Below are 11,421 nucleotides of genomic sequence, written 5' to 3' on the forward strand. Positions count from 1 at the left end.
CTGAACTCCATACACATGACTGGTGCCAAAGTCTGACATTAGCATATCAGCCTGGAAAGCTCCGGGGAGCCTCCGGGTCTCGCCTAGAAAATGGCATTTCATTTCAATACTTTTTTTTTTTTCCACCTGTGGATGTTGAAGGCCAAATAGTCCAGAGCAGCTTAGGGGTTAAAGATACTACTGGTCCTTACCTTTGGTACATGTAGACCATACAGTAGCTTCAGTGTGCATGGCTCCTGCACATGTCTGCTGGTTGATAGTAGCACACACTCGGCAATAGGCGATTCGTTCGAGTCTCTTCACTTCGAACCTCCGTCTCGCCCATTCTTCTGTGAGATGACTTAAAGGAGGAATCTCATACCACGTTGACACCTCTTGTGCACCAGCTCAGCACTCTTCTTGGGTGTCTGGCTCTTGAAGAAATGTCGTCCACTTGACTATGATGACTAAGTGGGTCAATCTTGTGGTCACCGCGATTTGCCATGCCCTCGGCAATCTTTTGCCCTAATCCCAGCGAATTCGTTTGCAAATGAGGTTGCTGGGCCTCAGTCTTGTTGGATCTCAGCCGTGACTGAATCAGTCCCGCACATAAACTTCTAATTGCTGAGATCTGGTCAACAATGACTGGATGACAGGGACAGAACTTGTTTCTCGATTAGATCTCAAGAGTGAAGTCCCTGAACTGTCTCGGTTCACCTTCATTTTTGCAGTGTGACATCATCATCTTGAACAACGATGATTGTTCCACACTGGTTGTGCTTGCACATGTGGAGTTCACAAGCCAGCCCGTTCTGTGGTTTCCCAACATCACGAAACTGTCGTATTAATGTGCCATTATCCTAACCCACCAGAGGACCCAAAACACAAAACAGGAGAGTAAGTCAATTATATAAACCACTACCATTTTCTAGCAAAACAATTTCTGGTATTTTCATGCAGGTAAAGTCTGCATGAAAATAAAAGACACTATTAGGAGGTCGGGTGGCACAAGACATTACTCATCCGGGATTCCCCACCTCTCGTCCAAGAGGCGATACATCTGGTCCTGGTTCCTCGTCACTACACCATTTCCTCATTAATGCTATGCAAATACTCATTTATACCTTACCTACCTATGTTTGTATATTTAACACCTGCAGGTATGAACAAATACAAACAATTTAGGTAATTACACTTAGGTAATTACAAATATGGAGGGCAAAGGTTAGGAACAACTATCATCTAAAGACAGTCTTGGGTAGATTATATCACAACATGTTATACCTCCACTTCAGTGTTTCATTTCATTCAGTGCTTCATTCTTTATGAATAATATTGTTACTATTTTAAATTGAGACTACAAACTACTTTTGCACCAATCCATACATATTTAATCACTTTTCATCTTTCATGGGTAAATTTAGAGTTTTAAGTTAATGTTATAATAGTTTTATCTGCTATACTGAGACATTCTATGAAGCCTCATTATGTGAAGCATAATAGAACTGTTGCAGAGGAGGTTCAGTTCAGAGGTAAATCAATTTTTAACCACAAATCCTTACCAGATTTATGTATAGTACTATGTTGTATTCACCTAGTTGTGCTTGTGGGGTTGAGCTTTGGCTCTTTGGTCCCGCCTCTTAACTGTCAATCAAGTGGTGTACAGTTGATTGTGTTTAAATCGACCATTGAGACATTTTTAAAGTTAATGGCAGACTTATAAGAAGAATATAAGAATAATGGTAACTGCAGTAGGCATATTGGCCCATATTGGGCACCTCCCAAACTCATTCATGTATCCTATGCTTCAAACAATCATTTTAAAGTTGCTTTTTCTGTTGCAGCTTTTAGAAATGTTTGGAGCAGGAACCGCTGCAGTGGTGACACCTGTGGGAGAAATTCACTATGAAGGCCAAGTTGTTAAAATTCCCACCATGGAGCACAAGCACCCGCTCACACAAAGGCTCTTTGATGCCATCAAGGACATACAGTATGGCCGTGTTCAAAGTGAATGGACTGTCCTCATTGAGTGAAATCAGTGAAGCTTGAGTAAAATACTGGTTGTGACACTTAATGCAGATTTCTGACTACAGGTATATTTTAGTTAGTATTATGAATTATTACACAAGTAGTATACCACAACATTCTGAAACTTTATGAAACACACTGAAAGAATTTTGTTATGCTTGTTTGTCTGCAGATACTGTTGTACAGCCATCAAACACAATATACAATGCTACATATTTATTATTTTGTTTTTGACAATCAAAATTTTGTTTTGTTGAGAACATCAGTTTTGTTATGCAAGTGGTTATTGATATATAATAACTCTCTCAATATTGCAGTTAAATTTAATGTAGTATTATAGGTAATACATTAAAATGATTACTATATATTTAGAAATAAATTTTAATGTTAGGATTTAAAAGGAATAGTATATTTAGACTCGAAGTTATTGTGCAAATAGCATTCACAAGCATGATTATATTATCCACTGCATGAAGTAGAAAATAAGTTATTTATATCACTTGAGCTGTACCATTTGAGCACGTAGGAATGTGTGTACTGTATGTGCTCTGCTTAACAGAGCCGTAGCTGCAGGCAGTATCAGAAAGAAGCATATGGCACAGTCAGAAAGGTTGTAAATGATGTACTTTATAACTGGTTAAAGAAAGCACAAAGTGATATAGAGAAATACTAAGTAGAGAGTAAACTTTGTTGTGTATAATGTGTTGCCTGTAAGAATTTTATAAGACTTAAGAATAAATGGTTATAGATTGTCTTGCCCATAAGGATGTGATAAGATCTGATGAAGGCATAAAAGATCATTTGTCTTTAACAGATATACCGTGGGAGAGCTGCATGTAACGAGGGAAAATGTTTAATTGCTACAAATCTCTATTGTATTTGCCGGCGTAAAAGATGCTCCCTTACCTAGAATGCACCCCTATTTTAGAAGGATATTTTGTGGAAAAAATTATATTAGTATGTTTCTTCATACAATTATTTTAAGATATTTTGAATTGTATTTTGTACCTCAACTCTTATGATCAGCTGTGTAGTTGTTTATAGTTTGGACAAGAGAATTACTATATAGGCTGTGAAACTTGTATTTCTGGAGGTGATGTTTTGTGTTACCATGACAGGCCACCAGGCCGGCGCACCCGGTCATGGCACACTATCACAGTGCTCTGGTTTTGTTGTCATTCACTCATTGCAAATGGCTGACAGGCAGATGAAAGTTTAACATTCCTTTCAAATTTCTAGGAGCATTTTTCATTTAGATAATGGATAAATGTTTCTTAAAGGTAAGACAATCGTTAAATAATGCATGAAATATATCAAGTGTGGATTATGTATGCTGGGTAAGGTGGTGAGATGATGTGAACTTTCTTCATAACTGCCAACATATCATAAGCAATTTTTGGTTAGTTTGTGATAACAGACTGCGATAACTCGGCTTGTTTTCAATTTTTTATTATTAGCAATGATTTTTGTCTAGCAAACTTACCTAATGTGCTCGTTTGGCTCCCTAGCCTACGACATTCGGTTTCAAATCCGTAATACAGCAGCATTAGACACACGGCAATTTTTTTATACATTTAAAAATAAAAAAATGTGCGTCTTAGACGGTGGCAAATACGGTACTTGCTTCTAATGACATTTTCTCTTTTGATGACGAGTTTAATGTCTGTAGTATACCAGAGTTCTTAAAGTTATGCATGTGGCATCATATTAATGTTTGTAAATCCTTCTGCCGAAGCTTCTGCAATATGTGTTTCTCGTATCCATTTGTGCCAGCAGTTTGATGGATATTATAGATAGAAGTTAAGGATAAAATATACAACTGCTTGAATATGATCTACAGCATCTTCAAGCAGTTTGTGTTTGTATTCTGTGGCATTTGACAATGATACTTCAAGGCCGAGTATCTCGGCCTTGAAATTTGCAAGTACATGATCTGGTACATATGTTGCCATCTGGTGGTGACAACATATAACTTTGCTTCTGTGATGCCATGACCCACTCCTCCCTCTGTAAGATCTTTGATGTGAATTATTAAATGTGTGTACATTTGACCTTGCCTCCAGTCTTCACCTCATACATGTGACTTCACCTTAACCTTCACCTCACACATACATGAGTAGTCATGTGTGTGATATCACTTTCAACCTATATCTGACCACTTATTTTTTTTTCTCTCTACAAGCTTCCAACTCCTTGTATATTTGTTAGAACTAATAGTCTTTGCCTAGATTTACAAGTCTGTGGCTAGATATAATATAGTTGTTACAGGCAAGATGTAAAATGTACACAAGAGGGTGTACTCTCAACGTGGTGATTCTCTACATAATTCTTGTACAGCATGTTTATATCAGTATTTGTGGCATTTTTATGTTGATAGCCACTTGATGTACAAATTAATCAATGCTAGATTAGGTTAATTATGTTTATGTTGCAACATCACAAGGTATGGTGACCGGTGCACATTAACGGGACTCAGAAATGATCAGTAAATTATGTTGTAATGTACAAATATGATTTTGAGCAAATGTAGTAGTAATTAGTGAAATGAGGAATGTGAGTTGCCAACACCTGTTAGGGAGTAAGAATTCTTGCTGTCTGTACTTGGCAACAATTTGTTAGGCAATACTGTAAATAATTCTAGTTGTGCACATTACTCTCATTGTAAACATAAACAAATTTACTTGTACACTGAAAATAATATAGGAAAACCTCGTTTAGCAATTCGTGCCGATTTGTTATGTTGCTGTTTTTTCTTTGAATTCGTTTCTTCTAACATAAAAAAATAGTTAATAAATCTATTTCAGTAATGTCTGCACATTTAATTTATAGTACACATGAAGACAATAACCCTACCTTTTTGAAAACGCGAGGAAACGTATAATGTATATTTCGTATGTACGTGTATAACTATATATAGTATAGTTATACTATATAACTCAATAAAGTAGGACACCCCTAATTAGTTCCTGTCGAAGTTTTAAAAGTTGTGAAAACAAATTACTTACAAACTGACACCACTAGGCAGCAGGAGATCACTTCTAAGAGCAGCCCTTGGTGATATTTAGCGCCCTTTGATTATTCCGCACATTTGAGGGTGCTACATAGCCTTCCCGGTTTGGTGCCTTCTTTTGATAATTACTAAGAGCAGCTTAATCATTCCATATAGTTCTAACATGGAGAATGCTACCAAACACTTAACCCTGAAACAGCAGCTATGGAGAAATGGTCGTATCTGCCTATGCGTACCAAAAAAAAAAAAAAAATTATAGAATGATAAATTTGTAAGTAAAATGTAAGAAAAATTCAAAAGTTAAGTGAATATTTAGTTTCACTGGGTGGAGGTGCTCTTAAAAGGTGCACGGTGGGTATTTCTGGCGCCTGTCAACACCCGGTGCCCGACTTTACTGATGTTTCCTGTGTTATCCTCGGGAGTTTCACCAATTGACTATAACTTGTTTCTCTTCATTTACAAGAGTGTGTGTGTTGAGTAACTTGATAAATCACATGATTCACATAACAATTGTTTCAATGACACAACTCTCAATTGATGATTGGTTTCCTTGGTATACTCCGTTACAATCAGTAGAGAGTAGTGAAAAGGATATGAACATAATTTTCAATGGTGTTGGGCTCTGGATGATGAAATATGGCCTAATTAGCACCATATGGCCGAGAATGTAGATTGATAGAAAGGTGTAAACCACCAATGTGGTACTCGCATGATGACTGGCTCTCCTAGTACTGTACATGTAACCATGAGATGGGAGGAGGATTTTGTTCATGGGTCAAGGCAAAGTCCATTAAATCCACAGATAGCTATTATATCCATATTTGCATCATGCATGTAAAACCCAGACAGTAATGGTTTAAATCGTCATATGAGGATGACCGCATTCCCCCCAAGTAATATTTATGATAACCACATTCACCTAGTACACATAACGTGAAAGGTAGCAGGATATTTTTCATAGATCAAGGTAAACCTCATTATGTTCACATAGCTATTATGTCCATATTTGCATCATACAGTACTGTACTGTACATGTAAAATCCACACAATTGTTTCAATCATCATATGACAATAACTGCAGTATCCCATGAATCAACGAATGATAACTGCTATCTTAGGCTTAACCACTGTGCTGCGCCGAGTTTGTGAAACTCGCCCTGTGCGCATGAAATAGTGTTCCCAAAAAATTCTTTTTTCTTCGTAAAATGATAAATTCCCTACCCTGAACATGTCTATGTAAAAATAAATACCAAATTCCACTTACTTTGGTTGCGGGGACGTGGACAAGGTGCGTTGTGACGTCATCAGGGCCTGGTCACCCGTGCGTGACTCGCCCCAGACACGGTCGCGTGGGCCATTTAAGCACCGGGTGTTGCCACAAATATATTTTCAATTATTTGTTCTATGTATTTCCAATGCAGCTTTATTTGTTTTTTATCGTATGATGCATATTTGTGTCCTTTACAATATGTATACAGTAGAACGTTCATAATATTCCATGGAACTGTGATACATGTGTCAGTAACGTGTCCACAATAAATGTTTTCTGTCGCAATATTACTTGTTAAAAATTCACTAAAATTACAATATGTACAGTTTCACACACTATTTACACAGTAACACACTATTACACACTCAGTACTTCGGAAGTAAGTAATAATCAATGAATTAGTCCATGGTGCACAGCGCGACTTCGCTCCCGTTGCACCAGGTACAGATAGATTTTTGCTTCCTGTTTCTTCGTTCTGTGTGCTTGCAAATAGCGCACTCATGTACACCCTTGGCATTAGTACTTGTAGGTGGTATGTAGCCAAGCTTGTAAAGCAAAGGTAGTCTTGAAAAGATTACAGGAAAAGATCAGTTTGTAAGGTAGTCTTGAATAGATCGCTTTGTAAGGTCCCACACAGGAAGAGATTCAGCCAGCCTCAAAGAGTGCCCGTCAGTCAAGAAAAGATTCGGCTATTCTTGAAAATATCTATGGAAAACACCATCATGGAAGCTGCTAACACTGTTCATCTATGCTACTTGTATCAGATGCATCATCACTGAACGCAGAAAACGATTCATCTATGCATCATCTAAATAAATTGGAGATAGCATAGGTGGATAAGGATGGCTCTCGGAGCTACAATTGGATACACTTTCTGTACCGTCCTCATAGGTGCTGTATTACTTGCATCCGACCTTTATGTTAGGTCCTCATTGCGCCTAGCTTCACCAATATTATCACCCCTATGTTCTTCAAACAATAAGGTTTGAATTTCACCGACAGAGCGTTATCTTTCAACACCGCGTCGGACAGGTGTTTGGGAGCCAGAGGTGCGTGTGCCACCCATGGTTGCTCACTCAGTACTAACCCAGCCAGCAGCCCTAGGGCATTCTGAGATTTTTTTCCAAGATGGCTGCCTCTCACTAGAGGTCCTAAGAGTCCAATTCATGCACAACCAACTTCGCACACATTAAGAATGGGTACAAAAAAATCGGAGTTTTCTTGGTTGGCGCAGTTTCCCACCAACCGAGAATACTTGGTTGGCGCAGTCAAGTGGTTAAGTAAAATGGGAAAACCAAATTTAATTTTCAGCTACCCAAATAAAGTCTGAATTGAATTAGTAAACTTTTTAAAGGAAGAATGTTAAAGCAGAGGGTGCCAGAGTCTATAAGATAACTTAAAATTATTGTAACAAGTTTATTATGGCCAAACAGGCAGGGATCTGAAAACCAGCATCACTGAACACAAGAGGTCTGTTAGATTTGGCCAAGGAAGCTCGGCTTTATATAAACATGTGAGACCGATCACAAAATTGAGGGTTAACTCTTGTATAATTTATCCCAACGATGGCTTCAAAAGAAAAATAAGAGTATACTGTACTTTCATAAACAATTATCCAAATTTTAATATAGTATCTCCTCAGGGCAGTTGTTACCAAATTTGGTGAGTTATTATGTAAAATTTATTACCTAAATGCGTACATCCTCTCCAGGACACCTGACTAACACAATGAAAGCAGCTACAGCTGTTATTCACACACACTGGCAAAGAGGATCTCGGGTTGGATTCGAAATACACAATATACGTTTCCACGTTTTCAAAATAGTGGGTCATTTTCATTGATTAGTGTGTGTTTGCACTTCATTTCCATAGTATTTACCTAGTTGTGTTTGCGGGGTTGAGCTTTGCTCTTTCAGCCCGCCTCGCACCTGTCAATCAACTGTTTACTACCACCTTTTTTTTTTCTTTTCTCTCTCTCTCCACACCACACACACACACACCCTAGGAAGCGGCCCGTGACAGCTGACTAACTCCCAGGTACCTGTTTACTGCTAGGTAACAGGGGCATTCAGGGTGAAAGAAACTTTGCCCATTTGTCTCTGCCTCATGTGGGAATCGAACCCGCCACAGAATTACAAGTACTGCGCGCTATCCACCAGGCTACGAGGCCCCTAGTGTGTGTGTGTGTAATTACCTAAGTGTAGTTACCTAAGTGTAGTTACAGGATGAGAGCTACGCTCGTGGTGTCCCGTCTTCCCAGCACTGTCATATAACGCTTTGAAACTACTGACTGTCTTGGCCTCCACCACCTTCTCACCTAACTTGTTCCAACCGTCTACCACTCTGTTTGCGAAAGTGAATTTTCTTATTTCTTCGGCATCTGTGTTTAGCTAGTTTAAATCTATGACCTCTTGTTCTTAAAGTTCCAGGTCTCAGGAAATCTTCCCTATCGATTTTATCAATTCCTGTTACTATTTTGTATGTAGTGATCATATCACCTCTTTTTCTTCTGTCTTCTAGTTTTGGCATATCTAATGATCTATAAGTGTGTGTGTGTGTGTGCGCGTGCGTGCGCACACATGATATGGATCACTACATACAAAAGAGTAACAGGTATTGATAAAATCGATAGGGAAGATTTCCTGAGACCTGGAACTTTAAGAACAAGAAGTCATAGATTTAAATTAGCTAAACACAGATGCCGAAGAAATAAGAAAATTCACTTTCGCAAACAGAGTGGTAGACGGTTGGAACAAGTTAGGTGAGAAGGTGGTGGAGGCCAAGACAGTCAGTAGTTTCAAAGCGTTATATGACAGTGCTGGGAAGACGGGACACCACGAGCGTAGCTCTCATCCTGTAACTGCACTTGGTTAATTGCACACACACAGCCAAAGCACCTCGAATGCTTCCCGAGTCCAAGCCATTGTTCTCCAAGGACTTTTGTCTCTTCCTTTTTCATATACCTTGTTCCCCTCTGTGACAAGTGTGTGTTCTTTAAGGTTTTGTTTGAGGGTGTAATGTGGCTTGGTTTATTTTTTAAATTTTATTCAGTCCCTGTTTGCCTTTGCCATTCCTTATTGGGGATTAATGCTCACATTCTTTGTCATTCTCTTTGAATGACCACCATGTATGTAGTTCTTCAGGCGGTTTTGAGCCAGTCTTAGTTTGTTGCCCTGGACCTCTGGTATACCAATAGGTATACCAATCCTTCAAGTGTTTGGTATAGGGTGAACTGGATTGACTGAAGTTTCAGGTCGAGCACAGCTGCCACTTTGGGCTCAACCTAGTAACCAGAACATTCATTAGGCCTTCTAATGTCATTTTATGGGAGCTGCAGCTAGTCTTCCCAAGTACTAGCCTGCCTCAACAATTTGCCGAGTTGACTTTGTCGTTGTCTCTGACTTTCGACTAAGGATACAACAACGCAAGTGCTGGATTGTTGCAGCTTTGTTATTGAAATCACTCGCAATGCCACCAGTGTTGGGTATGATTTGAGACACCAGGACCAAACTTCTCATTTCAGCCATATGATGACTTGCCTCCCATTTTCATTTGATCATTGGGAGGCATTGGCTGCTCCATCGAGATTGTGAGCATTTGCTGGAGATTCCTCAACTTGACGTGCGTCTTGTGTTCTCTAGGCTGGCTCAAGCGCTAGGCATTGTCTTGGTTTCTCCATTAAGCAGCCTGTCACTGGGTTATGATAGTGATATACAGTCCCTCTACACTGCCCCCGTCACTGCATCTTCTGCTGGAATTGGTGCCGTGTTTGTCTACTTCTTCCTGCAGCTTCTGTAGCTTAGTACTGTGGCCAGGTGGCTCAATGAGCATCTGAGGGACTCTGCTGAGTGCTGAATATAGTGAGATACTCCCACCACTCACGCCACCTAACTCCACCACCCACGCCACCTAACTCCACCACCCGTGCCACCTAACTCCTCCACCCACGCCACCTAACTCCACCACCCACGCCACCTAACTCCACCACCCGCGCCACCTAACTCCACCACCCGCGCCACCTAACTCCACCACCCACGCCACCTAACTCCACCACTCACGCCACCTAACTCCACCACCCACGCCACCTAACTCCACCACCCACACCACCTAACTCCACCACTCACGCCACCTAACTCCACCACCCACGCCACCTAACTCCACCACCCACGCCACCTAACTCCACCACCCACACCACCTAACTCCACCACCCACGCCACCTAACTCTAACACACCCACTCTCCCACCACACTCATACTTCGTCCATGTGTCCACCCTCTGACCCTTCCTATGAAAGGCAGACAAGAAGAACTGGACAGCGGTGGTGTTGCCAACCATGTCTCTCTCTTGTTCATAAATTAACATTTGTGCATTTTTAGGGTGTAGTGTTTGCTATGCCTAGACTATGAGCGTACAAGTACAGTACATATTTATATAATCATTTATCGGCTTCATTATTGTTCCGGTTTCACAATGAACGTTTAATATGTTGGTCATAGGTAATAAATTATAATGCCATACAACATCTCCTATGGTATAATGATCCTGTATAGTGGTGATTCAGTTTGTGCTTTTGTGTCCAGCAATGCAACTGCCGCACTAAACAGGGGTATACCTGTACTGTATTGATGAAATAAACATTTTTGTAGCATTTTCTAGTGTAAGACTTTTATTATGTATACAGTATTGTACTTACTTTTCTTTAATAAAAAAAAGGCTATTTTAATACAGTATTGCATATCTGGTGTTTACATAATCATTCCTTTAGTTGTTTGCTTCACGTTTATCTCTCGCCTGCTTCATAACATAACTAACTGAAGTCAATGCTTTTTGATTGTACTGTGGGAAAGTGTGTCAGTGAGCACCTTTTATATTTGGAGTCTTCTGAAGAACTGTGGGCATGTACATTTAACGATAAATACATATTTTTAGTTTGTGTTCAGTTAATGCACAGATTATTGGATTTCGACCCCACGACCCCAAGGCCAAGGCCAAATTTGAGCTTTAAACTGTCTCTGACTAATTTTGCTAACAAAGTGGACTCTGAAGAATTTGAGCTTAAACTAATTTTCTCTCTTAAATACATATAAAACTAAATGTCATGGCTAAGATGGCTGTTTTTCTTAACAAAACGTCT

At 39.6% G+C, this 11,421-nt stretch overlaps 1 protein-coding gene across 2 annotated transcripts in view; it reads left to right on the top strand.

Annotated features, from left to right (window-relative positions):
- Bcat (Branched chain amino acid transaminase) overlaps positions 1-11,022 on the top strand; it is an 84,777-nt gene extending 73,755 nt beyond the window's left edge. For both annotated transcript variants that reach the window (XM_069337234.1, XM_069337235.1), the window contains exon 8: positions 1,824-11,022. In XM_069337234.1, the coding sequence (XP_069193335.1) occupies positions 1,824-2,012 (189 nt within the window). In that variant the 3' untranslated portion in view covers positions 2,013-11,022. The remainder of the gene's footprint in view (positions 1-1,823) is intronic.
- The last annotated feature ends 399 nt before the right edge of the window (positions 11,023-11,421 follow it).

This window comes from Procambarus clarkii, chromosome 37 (assembly GCF_040958095.1).
Source record: "Procambarus clarkii isolate CNS0578487 chromosome 37, FALCON_Pclarkii_2.0, whole genome shotgun sequence".
NCBI classification, from domain to species: Eukaryota; Metazoa; Arthropoda; class Malacostraca; order Decapoda; family Cambaridae; genus Procambarus; species Procambarus clarkii.